Here is a 25,777-nt window from a genome sequence, read left to right on the forward strand (position 1 = left end):
TCCCCTGCTCCAATGGATCCCCTACCCACGAGGAAAAATCCACAAATTTCTCCAACGTGAGTCCAGCCCACTGGAAACAATCCTTCCCCACAGATTGCTCCGGTGTGGGCTTTACCACAGTCTCGGGTACTTAGGGAGCTGTAGCCACTCGCTCCGGCGTGGGTCGTCACGAAGACTCCAGATGCCTCTCTGCCTTGCCGTGCCCCCAACACGACCATCCTCGGGCTCAGGCATCTTCTCCCCACGGGCTGCGAGTGGGTCGCTGCTCCACCGAGGCCGTCCTGGTTGCAGGGGGGCCGCCTGCTATCTCACCATCAGCCGCAGGGGAAACTCGGCTCCGGCACACCTCCTCCCGCGCCATCCTCACTGACCTGCTGTCGATGCGGCTGTTTCTCTCAGATCTCAGTCCTCTCCAGGTGAACTCAGCCCAGTGGGCACCCCGGGAGTGGGGTGCCCCCGAGTTCCCCAGCTGGCTCCGCCGCCGCCATTCTCCGTGGGCGGCGCCGGCCCGACGCAGGCAGCCGCCCGGCCGGGAGCCAGGGAGCGGGGGCAGTGCCCTCCTCCCTTCTCTGCTCGATCCTGGGCGAAGCACCTTTTCCGGTCCCTTTGTCCTGACTTAAATAGGGCAATTCGCAGAGGCGCCCTATTGGCTCAACCCCGAGGGGGATGGCAGTCTGATCCGGTGGCCAGAACTAAGCCTAACCCGGATCCAAAACCGGGGAGGTCGCAGGGAGCAAAATCCCTCTCCTGCCACCAGAACCACCCCCCCCTCCACATCAAACCATGACATCAGTGTAAAGGGAATTCAGACACCTGACTCAGACATACATGCCTCCACCACCCATGTTTGGGCCAATAAATTCCTATCTTCCAGAGTGCAATTTGACCCATGTTAAAAACGATGTTTCAAGATAGGTAAGATGAATCATTTTCTCTAGGGGCACGGACAGTGACATTTCAGGAGACAAATCTGGGTCATTGGTATTAAATTGCAAAGGTCATCATTTCTGCTTTAGGTCCAAGAGGTATGAGACCTTCACAGAAAAGAAAGGCATTGAAGCAAGTCTGGGGGAGATGACTACTTCTGGCTTCTCTCTGCTAGACTTATATGTCTTTCAGTCATTGTTATTTAACTTGAATTTTCTAGTGAAAAGTAGGACAACAAAGAAAAATTGTCAAGTTTCTGTGACCAAGAGGGGTTTTGTAGGGAAACAAGCCTCTGTTCTTCTACTCCTGCTATGAATATTCAACATTCATGTTTCCACCTGCATTTTGAGCCTGCATGTTTCTACAGTGGACCAACTTAACTTTTACCTGTAGTAAAAGCACAATTATTCTGTGATGATAGTAACTTAAAATGAGGAAAAAAAAAATCTGCTAATAATTAAAAAATAATGTATTTCTTCCAAAGCTCTGACAGCTCCCGCTAAACCTTATATGCCTGTGGGATGTAATACCTTTTTTGCTCATGATTAATTACAAGTTCATCTACCACATCCTCTACTGCAGCACAGATATAGCAAGTCCCTCTCAGCCAATATAAATCAAGCAGAGCTGAAATCAGAATATACACAATGATTTACAATGACAAAGAAAAAATTATGGAAAATGAAATAAGATAAAATATTTCTACATCATGGATAGGCATCATGGGTATTGCGATTTTTCTATGTGGTCCATAGAGTCTCTGTGATATCTGACCACCAAGACTGCTCAGTGAATACACTTGGTGAAGCAAGAAAGTGTTACTATCAGGGGGTAAAGTCTGCAGCTGAGAAGAGGGACTGAAGGCAATGATGTGGCTGCCAATTACAGCACCCAGCATGGACTCAGGGACTTCCTGTGGCATCTCAGACCAAGAGTGCAAGAATAAATTGAGACCACCTACCTTCCTGAGCTGTCTGATCCTGCCTCTTATACCAACAGTGCCCAGACCTTTTGCTGAGACAAGCTGCCTCATGTCTGATGAAGACACACAAGGGTTGCACCTCAGTATCTCACTTCTGTATGGTGACCAGTGAAGAGTTACACTTACCTCACGATGCAACCTGTACGTACATGTCCATTGAAAAAGGAGAAGATGTGCAGGCCCATGGGGCAGGAGGTGGCAGGGAACAGAGAGGAGGAAAGCAGAACCATTTGTACAGCCGCCTACTGCTCCCTTCCCTGGGCTGAAAGCAGGGGTTGGCTCCGGGTGGCACTGAGCCACCCCACAGCCTTGTCCAGCTTGAAAGTTGGCCACCACAACCTTATGTAACATATATTTCCCTTACATTCTCTATTATTGATTTACACTTTTGTGATTTTTTGTTTGTTTCTTTGTGTTTTTTTTTTTTTTTTTACGTTGGTAAAGAGTTTAGATGATGGACATGAGAATTCACACAAAATAATAAAACACTACTGTTAGCACACACATCTCAAGATGAAGGAGCATCTTTCAGAATTTAAAATGCAAAGGAGCTCAGCAGGAAGATATTTACATCTGTTTAAACATTTCTATCATTGCAGGGAACCTAAATGCCTTATTTTGTACTAGTTAAAGAAAAGCTATTTACTGGTTCTTTGTTATGTTAATATACAGGTTGGGACTGGTGCTCCAAGTTGTATTGTTGAAGGAGTGCACTGCATTATATGCAAACATTATGCTAAATAAACAGTCACTTAATCTTTATTCCTGACAGAAAGCCATTCATGAAGGTCTACAGTAGGTCTTAAGCTTGAACGTTTCAGAGATGTTGCCACTTCTGATTTCTCAATTTATGTATGCACTTGTTGATATAAGAATACCACATACACATATTTATATACACCTATACATACAAAAAGGGATAAGTAACAAATGTATGTAAGCCACTCTGCATTCACAGGACAATCACACTATACTAAAGGTTGTAGGTAACAGCCAAATACATCAATAAATTGGCAGTTTAACAAAAGAAGGAAAACTACTCAGTAAGATTTAAAAAACAGTCTATGTTTTTAAACTCTGAGCAGCACAGAAGAGTGCAGAGAGAATTTAAAGTGTGTAAAACTATGGCAGCTCCCTTGAAAGCAGTTCATCTACAAAGCCATCAGGCTGATCATCCTCCCAGATCCATCCTGGATATTTCTAAAGCAGCCCAAATCGCACACACAACTCGGAAAGATGTCCTATGTCCCACTGCATTATCCATACCTATGCAACTGGCACCAACATCGTTTCCTTCAAAAGCCCTTGAGGGTTGTGTGCCCAGGACCCTTCTTGTCACATTATGGGGACAAAGTCCTTTTGGATGAAAGATGACCAGATATCACCAAGTTGTGTGGTGTTGTGGACACGCTGGAGGGAAGGGATGCCATCCAGAGGGACCTTGACAAGCTGGAGAGATGGGCCTGTGAGAACCTCATGAAGTTCAACAAGGCCAAGTGCAAGGTCCTGCACGTGGGTCGGGGCAATCCCATGCACAAGTACAGACAGGGCGGAGAATGGATTGAGAGCAGCCCTGAGGAAAGTGACTGGGAGTGCTGGTGGATGAGAAGCTCAACATGAGCCGGCAATGTGCTCTGGCAGCCCAGAAAGCAAATCTTATCCTGGGCTGTATCAAAAGGAGCGTGGCCAGCAGGTCAAGGGAAGTGATTCTGCCCCTCTACTCAGCTCTCGTGAGACCCCACCTGGAATATTGTGTTCAGCTCTGGAGTCCCCAACACAAGAAGGACATGGAGCTACTGGAACGAGTTCAGAGGAGGGCCACGAAGATGATCAGAGGGCTGGAGCACCTCTCCTATGGAGACAGGCTGGGAGAGTTGGGGCTGTTCAGCCTGGAGAAGAGAAGGCTCCGGGGTGATCTTATAGCAGCTTTCCAGTACTTAAAGGGGGCCTACAGGAAAGCTGGAGAGGGACTTTTTACAAGGGTGTGTAGTGATAGGGCAAGGGGCAATGGCTTTAAACTGAAAGAGGGCAGATTTAGGTTAGATATAAGGAAGAAATTCTTTACTTTGAGGGTGGTGAGGCACTGGCACAGGTTGCCCAGAGAAGCTGTGGCTGCCCCATCCCTGGAGGTGTTCAAGGTCAGGTTGGATGAGGCTTTGGGCAACCTGGTGTAGTGGAGGATTTCCCTGCCCATGGCAGGGGGGTTGGAACTAAATGATCTTTGAGGTCCCTTCCAACCCAAACCATTCTATGATTCTACGATTCTATGATTCTATGATCATGGCACATAACAGAGGAGGCATCATACGCCATTTGCCAAACCCCAGGCAGCAGGCCAGCAATTGCAGTCACAAAACTTCACCTCATTTTCTGTCTATATCTCAGGGAACCTCATGAAGGAGGTGACAGAGAGCAAGCTGGGGTTGCACGGATTTGTCTACTGACTGTCATCCAGTAGCGTACAGGACAGCTACCTGTCCTCTACAGAAGATCTGGACTGCACATATTCTATGGCAGCAGAATTTTTCTAAGTGATATTTGTCTATACAGGCTTGTTTCAAGGGTAAGGGAGACTCTGAAGTGTTTTCCCATTAATACCAGTCAGTACACATTTATGGCCCTTGGCATGACTCGCTAAAACTGGCTTTATCTTCATCTTGATCAACATATTTGAGGAATAAAGGACCTCCTAACTGTAATGGCCATTTCAGCAGCTCCTGCTGGCTGAAGAAAGCAGATCTTTTACACTGTGCTCCATTCATTTTCTGCCTGACTACTCTTTGACCTTCTTAGTCAAAATTGTCATTAACTCATTTGCAGCTTTGTGATCAGCTCCACTGTCAAGTATCAAATTTATTCTGGTCTCATTTTAGACTTCGTGCAGCAAAAACGCAACAGGCAACTTTCAAGGCAAAAGCAGGATTAAATGCAGGGTGACACACATTATCTTGAATATATGTTTTTAAAACCAAAACGTGGTGAACACCACACAGTTTCTGCAATATCAAAGTTCTAAAAAAGCTGTTGTTATTACCCACAATTGGTAAAGTATGTTTCACCAGAAAATGAGCTGTAGATAATTTTAAATTCACATTACTCCTTTTCAGTGGAGTAAAATGCTTGTAGCTCTTACTCCTTTGGTCTGGAGATTTGCCCCAGACCTTCAGAATTCACTGTGTTCAAGGACCAACATGGTGGCACTATGTACTTGCGTAGACCTCAGCTACATTTTGTCATAACAAGACTCCAGATACACAAAACTCATTTTCAATTTGAAACTCGGATTTCAACAAACCAATTTATAATTGAGAAAAAAGGGCAAATTAACAGCTTTTGTTCTGTCAATCCAATGCAAGCAATAACAATTTTTCCTCTGTTCACTTCCCTCCCCTTTATCCCTAGAAAGTATTAACTGTAACCATCGAACAGTTCTTTCTGGTCAAGCTATTTTCAAAAAGATTACTTTTTTTTTTGTGTGTGTGTGTGTGTGTTTTATTCTTGCTCCAATGAAGAAAAAGAAAAAAAAAAACCCACAAACAAACAACAAAATCCTACCCTCAAATTGCCTTTAAAAAGTGCTGAACACCATTTCCATAGCCATTATTCACCAACCCCATCATGTCTTTTGACAACTCAGTTGTTTTTGAAAAGCCCTGTTGCCTGATTATAAGGAAACACTCCACTAAGAAGCACACATACACTTAAATGATGCACTTTTTATGACGTCTTTCCAAGAACAACAGTAGCTAATTGTTGAGTTTCCTACTGGGAAATGTCTCTTTAATATGCAGATCTCTTAATGACTACTCTAACGCAAATTGTCCACGCTACAGTAATTTAATCATATATATAAAGAAAAAAGTTTAGCTCTTACTTAGAGTACGCTCTATCATCTTTGCAGGTAGCACAAATCCAACGCAGCTCATGTGCCATGTGGTTCACGGCCGCCCAGTGTTCGCTTTATTTTAAACACTATTATTGAACGTATCCGTAGGGTTTTTTAGTCCCACTTACTTGGTGCTGACTGGCTTTTGCCAACTGCTCATTGGCTGATTCTACATTAGAAGACGCCGTCTCAATGTTGGCTTCAATACTGTCTGCAAATTAAGATAACAGAAGATAATTACAGTAAAAACCTAAACCAAAGACTTCATACCAACAGCAATTCAGCAATTTTCTCATGGGCATAAAGAGATGAACGGCCTCTTGTTTGCAAGCTGTAGTACTACAGGGATGGAGCAACGCCACCCATTTTGATGACCACTTAAGCCATCAGTCAGAGGCAGTATGACTGACAGCTCTCCATGTGTTCCCAGACAGGATGGAGGTCAGCAGCTCATCCCATTCCCACTGAAACCAACAGGAATACTGATTGGGAACTCAAAGGAAATTAGCTCAAGGCTGATAAATTTCCCAGATTAAATTACAGAAGGGATATGGCTGATTGTATCTGAAATTATCTCATTATTAGAGTTCAAGGACAAGATTCATTTGAGTACATGTGGGTTATTATATCCCCAGGTGCCTGTACTTGAGTAAGTCACCTTGAATGCTACCACAATGAACAGAGAGCAAGCCCATAGTGTGCAATTAATCCCACTCTACAGCCTCCCACTGATCAGATCAGACAAATCATAACCTAAATTCCTGCATCACATTTCCAAACTGCAAGGAGGGACCTACACAGATTTCATAGATTTCATAGATTTCATAGATTTCATAGATTTCATAGATTTCTAGGTTGGAAAAGACCTTAGAGATCATCGAGTCCAACCATCCCTAATCCCCATTAAACCATATCCTCAAGTAGATCATCCACCCTACTCTTAAACACATCCAGGGGTGGGGACTCAGCCACCTCCCTGGGCAGCCTATTCCAGTGGCTGACGACCCTTTCAGAGAAGAAATACTTCCTAACATCCAACCTGAATCTCCCCTGACTAAGCTTATGCCCATTTCCTCTTGTTCTATCACCCAACACTAATGTAAAGAGCCCTTCCCCCACCTCCCCACCATCTTTTCTCAAGTATTTATAGGCCGTAATCAGGTCTCCCCTCAGCCTCCTCTTCTCCAGGCTAAACAGCCCCAACTCCCTCAGCCTCTCCTCATAAGTTTTATTTTCCAGCCCCTTGACCAGTTTAGTCGCCCTTCTCTGGACTCGCTCCAGGAGCTCAATATCTCTCTTAAAGCGAGGGGCCCAAAACTGGACACAATATTCCAGGTGCGGCCTCACCAGTGCCGAGTACAGGGGCAGGATCACTTCCCTGCTCCTGCTGGTCACACTATTCTTGATACACGCCAGTATCCCATTGGCCTTTTTGGCCACCTGGGCACACTGCTGGCTCATATCAAGCCGGTAGTCAACCAACACCCCCAGGTCCTTCTCCGCCAGGCAGCTCTCCAGCCACTCCTCCCCGAGCCTATAGCGATGCTTGGGGTTTTTATACCCCAAGTGAAGGACTCTGCACTTGGCCTTATTAAAGCTCATGCCATTGGCCTCAGCCCAACGATCGAGTCTGTTCAAATCCCTCTGAAGGGCCTCCCCACCCTCGAGCAGATCGACACAGCCTCCCAGCTTGGTGTCGTCCGCAAATTTACTGAGGGTACATTCAATTCCCTCATCCAGGTCATTGATAAAGATGTTAAACAGAACTGGACCCAGCACTGAGCCCTGGGGAACCCCACTGGTGACCGGCCTCCAGCCGGATTTAGCCCCATTTACCACCACTCTTTGGGCCCGGCCATCCAGCCAGTTTTTAACCCAAAGGAGGGTGTGCCTATCCAGGCCAGCAGTTATCAGTTTCTCAACCAGAACACTATGAGAAACTGTATCAAAGGCTTTACTGAGATCAAGCAAAACTACATCCACAGCCCTTCCCTCGTCAACCAGGCGGGTCACCCTGTCATAGAAGGTGATCAGGTTTGATTGGCAAGACCTGCCTTTCATAAACCCATGTTGACTGGGCCTGATCACCCAGTTAACCTGTATGTGCTCATTAATAGCACTCAAGATAACCTGTTCCATGACTTTGCCCGTCACCGAGGTCAGACTGACAGGCCTGTAGTTCCCCGGATCCTCCTTCCGCCCTTTTTTGTAAATGGGGGTAACATCCGCCAGCCTCCAGTCCAGCGGAACTTCCCCAGTGAGCCAAGACTGCCCAAAGATAATGCACAGGGGTTTGGCAATGACATCCGCCAGCTCTCTCAAGACTCTCGGGTGGATAGCATCAGGCCCCATAGACTTGTGGGCATCCAGCCGGAGGAGCAGTTCCTTGACCCGTTCCTCTGGGATCACAGGAGCTTCGATTTGCTCTCCCTCCCTGCTCTCAGACACCGAAGGCCAGCTCACCTGGGAACTGCTGACCTTATTATTAAAGACTGAGGCAAAGAAGGCATTAAGGACCTCAGCCTTGTCCTCATCCCTAGTGACTAACGCACCCCCTGAGTCCAGTAGGGGCTGGAGGTGATCTTTAGCCCTCCTTTTGTTATTAATATATTTATAGAAAGACTTTTTGTTGTCCCTTACAGAGCTGGCTAGTCTAAGTTCCAATTGGGCTTTTGCCCCCCTGATTATCTCCCTACATGTCCTAACTTCCTCCCTGTATTGATTCCTGGATGCCTGCCCATTCTTCCAAGACTTATAGACATCCCTTTTTCTTTTGAGATGTTCCCAAATCTCCTTTGTCATCCAAGCTGGTTTTCTACCCCGGCGGCTCGACTTCCGGCACACAGGGACAGCTCGCTCCTGTGCCTCCAGAATTTCCTTTTTGAATAGTAACCAACCCTCCTGCGCCCCCTTACCCTTGAGAGCTATCTCCCATTGGACTTTGTTAATCAGACTTCTAAACAGCCCAAAGTCAGCTCGCCCAAAGTCCAGCTTGGCCGTTTTAGTGTTCCCCCTCCTAACTTCCCCTAGAATTGAGAATTCTATTATCTCGTGGTCACTATGCCCCAGGCGTCCTCCAACCTTCACATCTCCCACAAGACCTTCTCTGTTCACAAACAGCAGGTCTAGGGGAGCTCCTTCTCTAGTCGGTTCACTGACCAGTTGTGATAGGAAGTTGTCCTCCACACTCTGCAGAAACCGCCTAGACTGTTTCCTGACTGCCATGTTATACTTCCAACAGACATCAGGTAGGTTAAAGTCACCCATAAGGACAAGGGCTAGTGAGCGCGAGACTTCCCACAGTTGTTTAAAGAATAGCTCATCAGTCTCACTGTCCTGACAGGGTGGCCTGTAGCAGATTCCCACTACAATATCCGCCTTCATAGGCCCCCCTTTGATTTTCACCCACAGACATTCTACTAGGTCATCCCCAACATTTAACTCTAAACAGTTTAGACCTTCCCTTACATACAGGGCAACCCCACCACCCCTTCTACCTCTCCTATCCCTCCTGAAGAGTTTGTAGCCATCCATGGTAGCACTCCAGTTATACGAGTCATCCCACCATGTTTCAGTGATGGCAACTATATCATAGTTCCCTGGATAACAAGAGCTTCCAGTTCCTCTTGTTTATTGCCCATACTGCGTGCGTTCGTATAGAAGCACGTAAGTTGGGCTTTCGACCCCACTGCACCCCTAGGGGGGGAAGTTTTATTACCTGAGCTGTTATTTTTGGGATTCTCTTTTACCTCTGGGCAACTTGTGTGTTGCTCCTGACTACACATATCACCCCCTACTATCACTGAGGCAGCAGGCCGAAGGCACCTGCCTACACTCCCTTCATCAGACAATGGAGGGCCGTCCTCGGTTGTTAATCCTCTGACAATACCCCCCACCCCCTTCACATCTAGTTTAAAGCCCTGTTGATGATCCCAGCTAGTTCTGTAGCGAGCAGCCTTTTCCCCCGTGGAGACAAACCCGCCCCATCCCTAGATAGAAGATCTGGCATTAAGGTCAGCCCGTGGTTAAAGAAGCCCAGGTTGTTTTCCTCACACCACTTTCGTAGCCAATTATTTAAGTCCTCGATCTTTGTTTTTCATCCCGTGTCATGCTCCAGAGTCGGTATGATAGAAGAGAATATTACTTGGGCCCCCGATCCCTTCAACATTCTTCCCAAAACCCTGAGATCTTTCTTAATAGCCCGGATGTTTCTTTTCCTAATGTCATCCATACCAACTTGGAAAATAAGAAGAGGGTAGTAATCGGTGGGCCTGACTATAGATGGGAGTTTTTTTATCACGCCCCTAATTGTTGCCCCAGGAAGGGAGCAGACCTCCCTATGTAAAGGGTCAGGTCTACAAATCTGGCCCTCCACACCCCTCAAAAGGGAGTCTCCTAAAACAATCACCCGCCTTTTCTTCATAACTGAGGATGTCTTGATGATATGTGTGGTCCTAGGGAAGGATACTAGCGTGTGTGTATCGTCATCCTCCCTGGGGGTTGTTTCCACTTGCAGAGCTTCAAATCTGTTGTGTAACGGAACCTGGGAGGTAGTTGCGGGAGCAGAGGGGGCAGGCTTGCCGCGCCGGGCAGGGACCTGCTGCCATTGCTCATTCCCACCTGGATTCCTCTTCCTATGATGGCTTAGATTGAGATACATTCCCCGTGCCTAAAATTAAAAGAGAAGTAGCTCACCATAGATTGCTAGTTCTGATGTTGGGGGAAGCTGAAGGAACCATGAGGAATCAAAATGAGACTAGAAAAGAAAGATTATCAGCTACACGTTGTGGCTAGCAGCTCCCCATCGAAGACAAATATTAACTGACTCCAGAGCTGTGCTTAGAGAGACAGACACCTATAGTATAAAACTTGCCAACAAGGGTTTGTGTTTCAAGCAGAAAAATCCTAGAAATCTTGACCAACTCGACCCCTAAGAGATGTACAGCCCATAATTTTTTGGCCACAATAGAAGAATATGTGCCCTTTGACTACTTCTGTGGCCTTTAAAGCAGATATTACCATAACCATTCTAATATGCACCACTCATAATCCTAACTATTCTACGATTCCACCATGGAGTACACGTAAATGGTCAGGAGGAATTCAGCCACGCATAGAAATTTGAGAATAAGGTTCCAGAGATTTCTCTAACCTTTAATAAAATTAATGGAAATTCTTCAACTGATGATATTAGAGATTGGACTAAGAAGTGCTACAGAAGATTTAAGTAATTTATTCTTTTACTTTTGAAGGAAAGAAAGTTCATTAGTCTGGCAACTTTTGTGATGTGCATTATGAGGAGCAGCTGAGTGAACTGGGGTTGTTCAGTCTGGAAAAAGGAGGCTCAGGGGAGACCTTATCGCTCAATAAAACTACCTGAAAGGAGGTTGTAGTGAGGAGTGTGTTGGTCTCTTCTCCCAAGTACCAAGCGATAGGATGAGAGGAAATTACCTCAAGTTGCTCCAGGGGAAGTTTAGATTGGATATTAGGAAAAACTTCTTCACCAAAAGGATTGTCAAGTATTGGAATGGGCTGCCCAGGGAAGTGGTTGAGTCACCATCCCTGGAGCTATTTAAAAGATGTGTACATGTGGCGCTTAGGGACATGGTTTAGTGGTGGACTTGGCAGTATTAGGTTTACAGTTGGACTCCATGATCTTAAAGGTCTTTTCCAACCTAAATGATTCCATGATTTTATGATTCTAAAGAAATGAGGGCTTGTAGATAAACCATGGGAAGTGGTTGTGTTCAGGTTTTGGCATTTTAAAGTGCAACAGTGTTGTAAGCCTGTTAATGTAATTATGCGTTTCTGGTGACTCAAAACAAAAGAGCAAAGAAATCACAAGCCAACAGAATCATGGAACAAACAAACTCCAGCTTAACACTTGGAAACCTGTTTAAAATCTTGTATTACATCCGGGAGAGATGGTTTTCCACTCCTTTTATTTTAGATTATGCATGCTGTAGTACACGAGAAAAAAGCTACATGGCCAGCACTTTTATAGATTGATATGACATGATTTTATTGGCCATATCCAATGCTTCTCAAACCACTTTTGTTAAGATTTTAACACTCTGGACCTTGGTTGGCATCACTGACCTCTGCCCAAATGCTTTCAGGACTCAGCAGGAAGAGATCAAAAAGCTTTTAAGGAACTCAACCTCGTTCTGTGAAGAAATACCAAATTAGCTTCTACACAGCCTTGGAAGAGCTGCATCCACACACATGCACACATCAGTGTGACAGTTTTGAAGAGTTTACTTCCAGTACTGCATTTACCTGAAGGCATTTCTGAGAAAATGTCAAGTTTTTCTTTTCAATACCAGTAGAAGACTGGTGCTGAATTACCAAACATGATGACCAGAAACATGAACGGTGTACTGCAGTGAGCAGTGGTTTTGCCGTGTAAGTGGATCTGCCCAGCGTCTCCTTCAAACACGTGTGTCGGAGAAACAAATCGGTCCTTGTTAAGTGAAACATCATAGACAGATTCCAGCCTGTCACTTGATAATCATGAGGTTCTAGGCAGGTTCACAAGGAAAACCCTACTACCACATCTCCACCAGTACTATCACTGTCAATCGGTATCACGCTTCTGTTTAAAAAGAATAGATGTCCCAACTCCAGGGCTGATGTGATGTATTTCTAGTCAGGGATTGAAGCTGATCCACAAATCATGGGTCATTCTACATATTTTGTTGGAACAGCAGTAGAGGGATATTTGATGTCTCTTGGTCAGAACTGAGAAACAGCTGAAAAGTGGTAGATCTATGGGCTAGATTGGCTATGTAGGACAGGGTGGTGCTTGCTTTTTGTGTTTGCATGTTAGGACAGTGCTATGTAATTGGCAACTACAAGCCCCAGCTCAATTTCCAACACTGTGTATATGACTTTCTCTGAGAAGCTCAATATGAGCCGGCAATGTGCTCTTGCGGCCCAGAAGGCCAACCGCATCCTGGGCTGCATCAAGAGGACCGTGGCCATCAGGTCGAGAGAGGTGATTCTCCCCCTCTACTCTGCCCTCGTGAGACCTCTGGAGTACTGCGTCCAGTTCTGGAGCCCTCAACATAAGAAGGACGTGGACCAGTTGGAGAGGGTCCAGAGGAGGGCCATGAAGATGATAAGAGGGCTGGAGCACCTTTCGTACGAGGACAGGCTGAAAGAGTTGGGGCTGTTCAGCCTGGAGAAGAGGAGGCACCGGGGTGACCTTATAGCGGTCTTCCAGTACCTCAAGGGGGCCTACAAGAAAGATGGGGAGAGGCTGTTCAGGAGGGCCTGTTGTGATAGGACAAAGGGTAATGGTTTTAAAATAGAGGGAGGTAGATTCAGGTTGGATATTAGGAAAAAATTTTTTACCATGAGACTGGTAGAACACTGGAACAGTTTGCCCAGAGAGGTGGTGGATGCTCCATCCCTGGAGATGTTCAAGGCCAGGTTGGACGAGGCCCTGAGCAACCTGATCTAGTTGGAGATATCCCTGTTTGTTGCAGGGGGGTTGGACTAGATGACCTTTGAAGGTCCCTTCCAGCCCTAACCATTCTATGATTCTATGATTCTATATGGAAACAACAAGGCACAAGGCAAAGAAACAAAAAGAATTAATATGTCGTTGACACAGACAGAAGTTTTCAGCCAGAATGACCTGTCCCTCACTCAAGGTGAAAAATTCTTATTTGTCTAGTTGGTGACAAGTATTTACTTCTATGGTTAAGCATGACTACATGATGCATAAACAGATTGGTTTTGCCTAAAAAATATTTTTCTACGTTCTGTGGTAGTCCATAAGAACTGGCAATTAGGACAACACCAGTTTGCATCAACTGAAATTCAGATCCTGACCACTCGAAGCTCCAACATGCCATAGCTTTCCTACAGTCAAGCTGTGACACGTTAAGATGGGGAGAAAACAGGAAAAATTCCGGTAAAAAATCCTGCTGGGACACCTGTTAATTTTAGAAGCACAAAGCCTGACCATGGTTTTGGGTTACAAAATACAACTTTACATAGGAAAGTACCTCCATCTTTTAAGCGACTTTGTGATGGGATTTGGGAAATTTGGAAGGGGTGGAGGGAGTGTGCTGAACACATTGACAATCACCTAATCAAAGTAGCAGAACTTGCTCATGTATCTGATGTTTCCCAGGATATTAGTGCAGACACCCTTCACTACTCAACGCCTCTTAAAGGCTGTTTGTCCTCAGAAAATTAATCATTTACGCATAGAAGAGCTACAGAGGAGAAATTTATGAAAGATATACTACTAAAAATCCATGGATTTAAACTGAAAGAGGGCAGATTTAGGTTAGATATAAGAAAGAAATTTTTCACTCTGAGAGTGGTGAGGCAGTGGAACAGGATGCCCAGAGAAGTCGTGGATGCCCCATCCCTGGCAGTGTTCAAGGCCAGGTTGGATGAGCCTTTGGGCAACCTGGTGTAGTGGAGGGTTTCCCTGCCCATGGCAGGGGGCTTGGAACTAGATGATCTTTGAGGTCCCTTCCAACCCAAACCATTCTATGATTCTATGATTCTAAAACAAGGGTAATCTGTCTGTGCTCCTCTTGGGGCAGGGAGAAATCATAGAAGGAGCTTAATTTATCTTCCTTAAATGGCCCTCCAGAGGAACCTCGTGCTTTCCACTGCCTGCAGGGGGTCTAAGGGGATTTGTCTTCCTTGGATAAAATTAAACACTGTGAATGCCTCCTTGGTGCTGCATGGAATAGGATAATCACATGTTACACACCGTGTTTTGCAAACACCATCTACATTTTTCCCAGCACAGGCTTTCACAAGTAGGATGGACGTGTGCTACATGTCCTATATGAGTTGATGTGATGTTACAGGAGGAGGTTGGACTCTGGTGGCACTGTTTCTGTCCATTTGTTCTCCTACCAGGGGAATATCAGCCTTGGAATAAGCAAATCTCCCATTTAAAAATGTTTTTGAAGCAACTTGTAATCCTGAGACTCAGGGGAAAAACTAAAACAAATAGAAACCCACCAAAACAGCTCTAAAACTCTATGAAAACGAGGCATAAATATGTAACACAGCTTAAGTAGATATTTATGCTGATTAACACAAGAAAGCAAGGGAAGGAAAGAGAATTTGGGTCAAATCATGAGGAAGTAAGTAATAAGTCAATGATGAATGTGTCACTCACAGCTATTTCAGTGCATCTTTGCTGAATGCTAGAAATGGTTCACAGCTTCACCTTGCTCACTTACAGGCTCCTTGCCAAAGTATCTTGCTTAGGGATGGAGAAGCACGTATTTCCAGAGGGGTGGTAGGATCCTGAAAAACCTGCTGGAGGGGTCTGCCTTCTCCTTTGGCTTTGGTATGAAGGGACAGTGACCCTGCTCCCAAATAAGTGAGATAACCCAGCCCTGGGTCTGAGATTTTCCAAAGAGCCTGAATCCCACAACAATTTTCTGTCTTAAGTCTGAGATGACAAATTTATGGTATAGTTTGAAAACAAACAAAAACCTTAAGGCAACGTTATCGCCGTTTTATTAAACTGAGGGACAATTTCATTCTTATATCTAACCTAAATCTGCCCTCTTTCTAAACTCAAAGAGGGCAGATTTAGGTTAGATATAAGAATGAAATTTTTCACTCAGAGTGGTGAGGCACTGGAACAGGTTGCCCAGAGAAGTTGTGGCTGCCCCATCCCTGGCAGTGTTCAAGGCCAGGTTGGATGAGGCTTTGGGCAACCTGGTGTAGTGGAGGGTTTCCCTGCCCATGGCAGGGGGGTTTGGAACTAGATGATCTTTAAGGTCCCTTCCAACCCAAACCATTCTATGATTCTATGACAAGGCTGCACCAAAGCACATGGTGTTTGCAAACAAATACACCAAGGAATTAGGAAAAGATTTCTAATTTTCCATCTAAAGCACATCCTTTCAACAGGAGTGGTGAAGGCAACAGAGCTAACCACCTTTTAGATGCAATTTGACATCATTTTATGACACACTTGTCACACAGAGATAGAAATCATGATGACCTCAAGAGGTGACTTTACACCCTATCTATTCACCTGTCTTCTGAGATCAAGCCCTGATAATGACCAACAGGAATCTTATATGTGAAATTACTGCAGTGACAGCGGCTGGAGCGGGGTTTTTGTTCCAACGTATCAAGGAATCACCCGTATGACCCGAGTCTTTATAGTGGCAACAATGGACTGGTTTCACAAGGCAGCATTTTCAGTAAAACTGCTTGAAAGACAGAAAAGTGATCTCGTGAATGAGAATTTTAAAATGCTCCCAATTGGCAGTAACCAAAATGGGCCCCTTCAGGTTTCGCAGTCTGCTTTTATTTTTAGCACTTCAATGAGCTTAACCCTCTTCTATCACTATAACTTCTGACTAAAAATAATCAATAAAACATACTGAGAAGCACAAAACAAAACAAAACAAAAAGGAGTCTTTTGGTAATGTATAACGGTTTATTTCATAATTAAAAGCCAAATTCTGGGTGAAATTGCTTTCAGCATAAAAATAATTTTGCCTATTCTAACTGTCCTGTATTTGGAGAGCTTTAAGTGAGCCTCGCTCCACGAACAAAAGACCCTCAGGCTCTCCGTAGGCACAGCTGTGGACATGAAGGGGAAGGAAAACTATGGCAGTTCTTCTGGAGTGAATTTTAAAATGGCTTAGGGTTGGTCATTTGCAAGCTTCAATGTAAACGTCAAGTTATAAATTCCGCACATGAGAGGATTTATAAAATAATCTTGCCCATATGCTAAACTAAGGCTAAATGGGTCACATTGGCTTAGATTGGTTCAATGAAATACAATTTGCAGCTCCACGAGTCATCAAGAGCCACGGTTATTGCTTCCAACAAAAGGCAGATGATAGCACCTAGCTCTCTATTTGATCTTCGTAGAGCTCTAATTCTTCCACATGGTAACACACCACGACCCTCAGATGTAAGGACTGAGGCACTGAACAGCCACTCACCCTGATTTTCCAAGGAGGCTTGGAAAGACTATTGAAAGCACCCTAAAATGTCATAACCAGCTCTTTCTGCTGGTTTTCTTCAGCCAACAGCCCAAAGCCTTAGTCTGTATGAATAAAAGCGGGTGTAAGGCAATGGCTGAACACCAGCATAAATTTACAACACTTCAGCTCCTGAATGATTTACACCGTGCTTGAAATCCATCTTGGAAACATCAAGTATCTGCTACATATGTATGCACTGAAAAATGGTATCACCCAACCAGAGGTTTACCATGCCTGCCAGGATACATCTCCCAGGGATTTAAAATTCAAATGCTGTCCTACGTATATTTATTGGAAAATAGCACAATCTACCAGAGAACAAGGTACCTCCTATCATCTGTTCTGTGCTAAAGAGCAGAGTGCAGAAATACTGCCACTTTAGCAGATGCAAAGCAATTTACCATTCCTTCTCATCGAGACAAGTGGTCTCAAATTACTGATATTTACCACAGGAGAAGAGTCAGCACATGAAGGGTTTCCTGAGGGTGCATGGGATGGCCTCTCCCATCATTGCCTGGTGTATGCTTTCAGCTATTTAGCTGACGTATCCACAGTTCCCATATGATGCTCTCATATGGCTTTGGGTGATCCAAGGCTCTAGTTTTAATCTCAAAAAATTTGCATGTGGGAGGATATGACATGATTCACTTTTTTTTTTTTTCCATTTTCTTCTTTTTTCTGATAAAAAAGGTATTTCAACACGACATATTTTGTGCAGAAATTTATGGGGATGTCAGATTTTCTTTTTTTCTCCAAAATAATCTCTGAAAGTAACTTTAAAACAGCACTCAAACTAGCTTTGATTGGGAAATCAACACTTTTTTTTTTTTAACTCTATAAGACATCCAAGTTAAAGAAAACATTATTTCAAACTGCAATGAGGTATGTTTCTTGAAAATGACAAAAAAAAAAGAAATAAAAGATCAAAATAACTATATTTGTTTTTCCAAGTCCTGCTAATGAATTGACACAGTTTGGATAAATATCTTAATTTGACTTGCACGCAGCATTTTTCAGAAGTCTACTTTTGTCTACAATTAACACAACACTCACCTTCCATCATGCAGCTGATGGCATAAGCTTTTGAGTCCTATAGCTCAGTCAACTGATGAAAGCAAGTGTATATCTGAGTTTGTTACAAGAACAAATGAGGATGATTTGGCCCAGGTGGCCAAAAAGGCCAATGGGATACTGGCGTGTATCAAGAATAGTGTGACCAGCAGGAGCAGGGAAGTGATCCTGCCCCTGTACTCGGCACTGGTGAGGCCGCACCTGGAATATGGTGTCCAGTTTTGGGCCCCTCGCTTTAAGAGAGATATTGAGCTCCTGGAGCGAGTCCAGAGAAGGGTGACTAAACTGGTCAAGGGGCTGGAAAATAAAACTTATGGGGAGCGGCTGAGGGAGTTGGGGCTGTTTAGCCTGAGAAGAGGAGGCTGAGGGGAGACCTGATTACAGCCTACAAATACTTGAGAAGGGATGGTGGGGAGGTGGGGGAAGGGCTCTTTACATTAGTGCTGGGTGATAGAACAAGAGGAAATGGGCATAAGCTTAGTCAGGGGAGATTCAGGTTGGATGTTAGGAAGTATTTCTTCTCTGAAAGGGTTGTCAGCCACTGGAAGAGGCTGCCCAGGGAGGTGGTTGAGTCCCCATCCCTGGATGTGTTTAAGAATAGGGTGGATGATCTACTTCGGGATATGGTTTAATGGGGATTAGGGACGGTTGGACTGGATGATCTCTAAGGTCTTCTCCAACCTAGAAATCTATGAATCTATGAATGATGGGGATGCTGATTCATAGAAATAAATATGCTTTATTTCTGCTTGCTGTCTTGGAAAGATCATATATTTTACCTACAAAGTAAAGTCACTGATATTTACAACTTGCTTGACCTCTTTTGCTTTACATGGATCGTTTAATTTACTTAACCTACTCGAGCCATGGCCTCTCAAACACAGTCTGTCTGCAGCAGCCTGTAACACCTCCCAGCAGAAATAAACCAACCACTTGGGCAGCTTCTGCTTTTATGACACTTACTGTTCAATTGCTGTATTACTAGAAATTGAGAGCACGACAGTTCCAACTGCCCAAAAATGACTTTGGATAAATTGGTGTGAGAAGAATCCTACTGGTGGCAATAAACCTCATAAAAGGAAGAGCCTTGTTTCTTGCACAAAATTAGCTGGCTCATTAAGTGCAACTATACCAGCCCAATTACATTAGGAGGGTCAAACACAGAACAGCAGACAAATCTTTAGGTGTCAGTAAATTTGCAAGCGTAGAGTTACCCATTATTCTTTTCCTTATAAACCAGCATGTGCTGTCTCACCAGCACTGTCAGCACTAGAGCTAAATGTAAAAGTTCACATACAACAAGGGAAGACACGAAAACACACTCACTGAGAGCAGAAACAGGAAAGGAGCAGAAAAGCTCATGCATTTTTTTGTGCTGCCTATTATCGCGAGTAAGATGAGTTGGCCAGAGATCATGGTAGCCCACACCTGACTCCAACAATTCAGCTGTGGCAGTGGTCATCAACCTGCACCTAACACAAAACTGAGCACCTTACAAATTCTTCAGTACTCTCCGAAGCCAAGGACGTGTGAAAAATGATAGCAGCCACCACTGCTGCAGCCCAGATAAACCGGGAGAGAAAGGCCAGTGGTATAGAAAACACTGTGGCCTTAAAATTGTTGCCTACAGGCAATTAAAGGTAGTAATACTATGTAATTTCAGCAGCTGGGGTGGTTTACAATAAACCTTTGTTAGATAAAAGAACAAAATGATGACAGTGTATATACATAGGATGCATAAAGAAATTAGAGGTTTCTTGGGAAGCGGAATAAGTTATCACCGATTCAGAAACTGCCCAGTGTACCCTTCCTGCATGGCTGTGCTCTGTACTGACGTGTAATCCCACATCTCAACAAGTGGCAGAGAGCAAGAGAGCCTAGAAAAGATTTCCCAATTCATCAGGAACCAATAAGAACATAAATGTACCCATTCACATAATAGCCTCCTCTGAGATCACTTAGGAAACTTAACCAAACGAGAGACTTTGCAGACCACATTCAACTGAACGTAGATATTAAAGCTGTTGCATTCAGGTATTCAGAGGCTATTCTCAAGATGTGTTAATTTTCTGCAGATGTCCCAACTGAGACACATAACTCAGGAGAGTTTAGTTAAGGATCCAGTTGGATGATTTCCCAGCTTGGTTTGCATTAGTGCATCTGACAACAGACTCTTGGCTGTGCCATTGGGGCAGTCAGACTGGAGGAGGACTCGTGTGGAAGGGTGCTGGGAAGCCCTCTTGACAGTGTTAAACCAGCCTTTGGGTCAGAAAGGCAACAATGAGAAAACAGGCTACAAAGCTGAGCTGATTTCACAGGAAAAAAAAAAAAAAACACAAAAAAACAAACCTAAAAAAAACCTTCCCCACATTCAAAAACTTCTAAAATAAACAATACGTTTGCATTCATGCAAATATTTTTTACTTTGGAGGAGGTTTATTATTATTATCATTAGGCAATAAATGACAATGTGGGATGTCACTCAACACCAGCATTACTCGAGGACTGAATATATTGACACCATCAGGAAGTTCTTCCAAGACCGAAGGAAAGCACCAGCTGCCATGTTTGTATTTATCTTGGCAAGTCTGTGGGATTTAGCCTGACAGATACCATGTAGTTACGTCTGTAAAGTGAGGGAGCATCCACTTTAAATCACGCTATGAAGTTTCTACACCTTATTATTCTCAAATATAAAATGCCCAGACTTCAAGAGTGAAGCAAATGGTTAGTAGCACAAAGAAGGGTAAATAATGGAAGAAATGGAAGAAAAAAAGTCTGAGAAAGTCTTTTCCTTGACACAGTAAGGGCTTCTTTCAGCTAGTGGGGTTTGCTGTGTAAAGATAGATTTGTAGACATTTGATCTGGACAAAGAGGTAGAGGAATGGTAAATTAGTTCCTGTGTCTCTGCTCATAGAATCATAGAATGGTTTGGGTTGGAAGGGACCTCAAAGATCATCTAGTTCCAACCCCCCTGCCATGGGCAGGGAAATCCTCCACTACACCAGGCTGCCCAAAGCCTCATCCAACCTGGCCTTGAACACTTCCAGGGATGGGGCATCCACAACTTCTCTGGGCAACCTGTTCCAGTACCTCACCACCCTCAATGTAAAGAATTTCCTTCTTATATCTAACCTAAATCTACCCTCTTTCAGTTTAAATCCATTGCCCCTTGCCCTATCACTACACACCCTTGTAAAAAGTCCCTCTCCAGCTTTCCTGTAGGCCCCCTTTAGGTACTGGAAAGCTGCTATAAGATCACCCTGGAGCCTTCTCTGCTCCTGTAATCTTAAAATAGATGGCTGGTATGTGATCTTGAGATCTCTTCCCATTTCAGGGAGCTGAGGAGGTTACGGATACAGTGGCAGAATGTTGGTTCCAAAACTGTCCAACAGAGAAAGAAATGTGACTCTCTTAAAAGCGCAACATGCTTTCAGAACAACGTGGGTCTTTCCTTGTGGCTTTGAAAAGTGTGATGGAGCTGCCAAGAGTGATATGAGTGGTGAAAGTCGAATTAGAGCAGTTTAGATGAGGGATGTGGGTCTTGCACGTCATTTCAGCGTAACTAGTGAGGTCACATACACAGGTAGGATGGAAAAAACGCCCTTATAAAACAGAAACAGAACAGCATTTTCTTTTGCCATGGGTAAAAAAAGCGATAACTATTATTCAGGTCATCTTTATTCTCTGTTACAAGACAAACACAAGCCTACGGAGGTGGACAAATATGCACTTGCTTTCATCAGGTACTAACACAAATACTGACAGCTGTGTTGTTGACACTTCCTTCAGAGGACCTGGAGATTTAAGGATTCTCTTCTCCCCAGCAGCAGTTATAAAATCAGTTTCATGGAACTATATTTATTTATCCCAGCATGGCCAATGGAAGAACAAGCTTGCACATGTAAAATAATGTTTTGTATGAAACACTGGGAATGTTTCAATCTGTTGAGGTACTTTTAGTTCGGTTGAGTAGACATCTATGAGCACCAAAAGGAGTGACTGTTGTTCTAGCCATCGTCTCCACTGTAATTTACTTCTCACAGAACCAAGTCCTGAATCCTTGCTTTGGCTGAAGAACCCTTCTGCTACAAAAAGAGTAAAGTTTCGAAGTAGAGATGGCCTTTTCCAGCCATTTCCATTTCCAGATCTTGCCGTTTGTGCATCATATCCCCAAAGTTATCATCAATGCGCTCTGAAACCTCGTGGACTATTTATGCCCTGCTGTGTTGTTCCTCCAACAGATATTGAGGTGGTTGAAGTCCACCATGAGGATCAGAGCCTGTAAATGTGAGGCTGTTACGATCCGTCTGTAGAAGGCTTCATCCACTTTGTCTGTCTTCTTTTTAATCCTAACCCATAAACTCTCCATCAGCTCCTCATCCATTCTCAGGCAGAGCTCCATGCACTCCAGCTGCTCTCTTACATAAAGGGCAACTCCTCCTCCTCATCCTCCTATCCTGTCCTTCCTAAAGAGCCTGTATCCTTCCAATGCAACACTCCAGTCATGGGAGCCATCCCACCACATCTCCACGAGGTCAACAAAATTGAAGCCCTGCAACTTCATGTAGATCTCTAACTCTTCATATTTATTCCTCACACTGTGTGCATTAGTGTACGGGCACTTTAGAGATGAACCCCAGTATGTTGAATTTCTGAAAAGGGTTTGGGGTATTTGTCCATGATGGTGCCTTATAGGCACCTTGCTCCCTACATGCAAGTGCTAGAGGTGACTCTTCCCAGGCCCCATTGTGATGACTTTGTGAACCCTCACTGCCTCACCACTCCATGCCCTTTATTCAGCAGTCCTGTCCACCAATCCCTCACAGGACTGCTGGTTGCCCTGTCCCTCCCTCATCATTCCTAGTCTAAAGCCCTCCTTATGAGGTCAGCCATCCTACTGGCAAAAATAGTCTGTCCCTGCCTAGTGAGGTGGATTCCATCTCTCCCAAGCAGATGGTGATCTGCAAACAGGATCCCGTGGTTATAGAACCCAAAGCCATGTTGCCAACACAAATTCCACAGCCAATTATTGATTTCTCCTGTTAGTGCTCTCCTCCTCGCATCCCTTCCCCGCACCAGCGTGCTACGCGATGAAGCTCCACAGGGCTGCTTTTGCCAAGAGCTCCTGTAAGACTGTTGAAAAGACTCTTTTTGTGGATTCAAAGGTAATCTAGTCCACTGGCTTGTTTTGGCTTGAAGGGCTTGGACTCGCTGATACTGTAATGCTTAGTTAAATACTGATATCAAAGAGATGCCATGGTTAGGAACACAGGCATGGGGCTTATTTGCAGAAGACAAAAAATAACAGAGATATACTGCCCCGAGTCCATGTTTCCCCTCATCTATTTCCTCCTTGTAAGATAGAAAGTGCTCCCTACCTTAGGGAGTGTGTCATGGTTTGATGTGGGGGGGGGGTGGTTCTGGTGGCAGGAGAGGGGTTTTGGTCCCTGCGACCTCCCCGGTTTTGGAACCGGGTTAGGCTTAGTTCTGGCCACCAGATCAGACTGCCATCCCTCTTGGGATTGAGCCAATAGGGCGCCTCTGCGAATTGCCCTATTTAAGTCAGGACAAAGGGACCGGAAAAGGTGCTTCGCCCAGGATCAAGCAGAGAAGGGAGGAGGGCATTGCCCCTGCTCCCTGGCTCCCGGCCGGGCAGCTGCCTGCGTCGGGCCGGCGCCGCCCACGGAGAATGGCGGCGGCGGAGCCAGCTGGGGAACTCGGGGGCACCCCACTCCCAGGGTGCCCACTGGGCTGAGTTCACCTGGAGAGGACTGAGATCTGAGAGAAACAACCACATCGACAGCAGGTCAGTGAGGATGGAGCGGGAGGAGGTGTGCCGGAGCCGAGTTTCCCCTGCGGCTGATGGTGAGATAGCAGACGGCCCCCCTGCAACCAGGACGGCCTCGGTGGAGCAGCGACCCACTCGCAGCCCGTGGGGAGAAGATGCCTGAGCCTGAGGATGGTCGTGTTGGGGTGCACGGCAAGGCGGAGAGGCATCTGGAGTCTGAGTGACGACCCACGCCGGAGCGAGTGGCTACAGCTCCCTAAGTACCCGAGACTGTGGTAAAGCCCACACCGGAGCAATCTGTGGGGAAGGATTGTTTCCAGTGGGCTGGACTCACGCTGGAGAAGTTTGTGGATTTTTCCTCGTGGGTAGGGGATCCATTGGAGCAGGGGAAAAGGGTGTAAGGACTCCTTCTCCTTTAAGAAAGAGGCAGCAGTAACAGCACGGAATGAACTGACCTGCACTCCCCCAGTCCCTGCCCCCTGTGCTGCTGGGGGGAGGAGGTAGAGCCGGGAGGAAAAGGCGGGGGGGGGGGAAGGTGTCGGTTTTAAGATCTGGTTTTGTTTCTTTCTGTCCTCTCAAGTAATCGGTTTTTGTTTCCCTTTGTCCTTCTAAGTAATCATTAATAAACTGTTTTGCTTTGAGAAAAGCGCTGCCTGTTTTGCCCAGGACCATGGTTGGTGGGTGCTCCCTCTGTTCTTGTCTCAACCCTCAGTCCCTTTGGTTTTTTTTTCTTCTCCTCTCTACTTTACTGGAGAAGGAGAGACTGTGTGAGTTTTAGTTGCTGGATCAGCCTAAAACCACGACAGAGTGTTATGGATGTGTTCATTAAGGAACTGGCCCATACGCTAGCAAAAGTACTTTTGGGTTTTTCTAAGAAGTGTGGAGTACTCTGCCTGTGCCATGAACAGACCACACAAGCTCTTCCCATTAATTCTCTCCAGCTCAGGTGAACCAGAGAGTAGTTTTCTCTACAACCCTGGGAGCATTTCTCTGAGCCGGGCACCTCACATTCCCTGGATATGTATTTTTCCCCGGGTTTTCTAACTAAGTACACACAGAGCTTTCATTTCATGCATGTAAGAGAAACGCATTAAAAAAATAAAACAACTGCCAAGAGAATGTCTCTTATCATCATTGCTTTTGAATTTTCACTGTAGGGGATTCAGCTCCCTTTGCCTCCTGATCCTTAATCTCACTTCCTTCTGCGTTATACGACCGTCAAAAGATAAACAGTGGGACCTTTCAGCAATTGGTTGGAAAGATACCTTGACTGGCTGCCAGGCTGAAAAGATACTCCTAAAGAAACGATTAAAAAATCTGCTGCAGTGAAACAGGAAGAAGAAAGAACGTGTCAGATACAAAAGCCTTATGGTGGCTCAAAGACAAAATGTCCTACTTAGTCTAACTGCTTCTCACAGGCAAGTTAATGCTGGGGTCGCTTCTATGCATGGGCAACATCTTAAAATAATAAATATTGCCTTAAGAAAAGGAGTTAAAAGGATCTTGAAGCTAGCTGATGTATGTTGTCATGTCCCTCAAGGCATTAACATCTGATGTGCTTTTAGGAGATGAATCAGGCTCCAAAATTATCCATGTACAAAAACGAGTTTCCAAACAAGCATAAATAAAAACATATGAAAAATAATAAATAAATTATTAAAAGTTTTGTTTAGATTTTTTTTCTGCACCTGTGAACCTGAGTGGTGTTTCTCAGTGGGATGCAGCTAGCTCGTTTCAGTGTGAAAGGAGATATCTTATGTTAATGGAAATTTGAAAAGGTATGAGTTTGGCAAAGAAATCCAGTGATTAATAAACAGCAGAGAATAATTTTGTCGTTTATGATCTACATATGGCTGTCCTAGGTCTTGATCCAGCTCCCAGGAGCTCCAGTGAGAACTCCAGCTGACTGCTGCAGGCTAGAAATAGCTCCACAAATCTTGCTTCTCTGGAGTTTCAGTCCCTCAACGTGGCTTTAGGACAGTTATTTCTCAAATTTGGAAGTTCTTTTGAAGGGTTGCACAGTATTATGATGCATACACAAAATAAGAGATACAGAAAAAGCCTCTGATGTTCTTGGCTGCATCAGAAGACAACAGTTAACAAGATAAGGGCCAGAGAGAAGA

The 25,777-nt window shown here is 44.8% G+C and overlaps 1 protein-coding gene across 1 annotated transcript in view; it reads right to left on the reverse strand.

Annotated features, from left to right (window-relative positions):
- Positions 1-5,884: 5,884 nt before the first annotated feature.
- Positions 5,885-25,777, reverse strand: part of TSNARE1 (t-SNARE domain containing 1) — a 230,486-nt gene continuing 210,593 nt past the window's right edge. The window contains exon 9 of the mRNA XM_086609340.1: positions 5,885-6,006. Within this exon, the coding sequence (XP_086465466.1) occupies positions 5,885-6,006 (122 nt within the window). The remainder of the gene's footprint in view (positions 6,007-25,777) is intronic.

This window comes from Tauraco erythrolophus, chromosome 3 (genome assembly GCF_009769465.1).
Source record: "Tauraco erythrolophus isolate bTauEry1 chromosome 3, bTauEry1.pri, whole genome shotgun sequence".
Lineage (NCBI taxonomy): Eukaryota > Metazoa > Chordata > Aves > Musophagiformes > Musophagidae > Tauraco > Tauraco erythrolophus.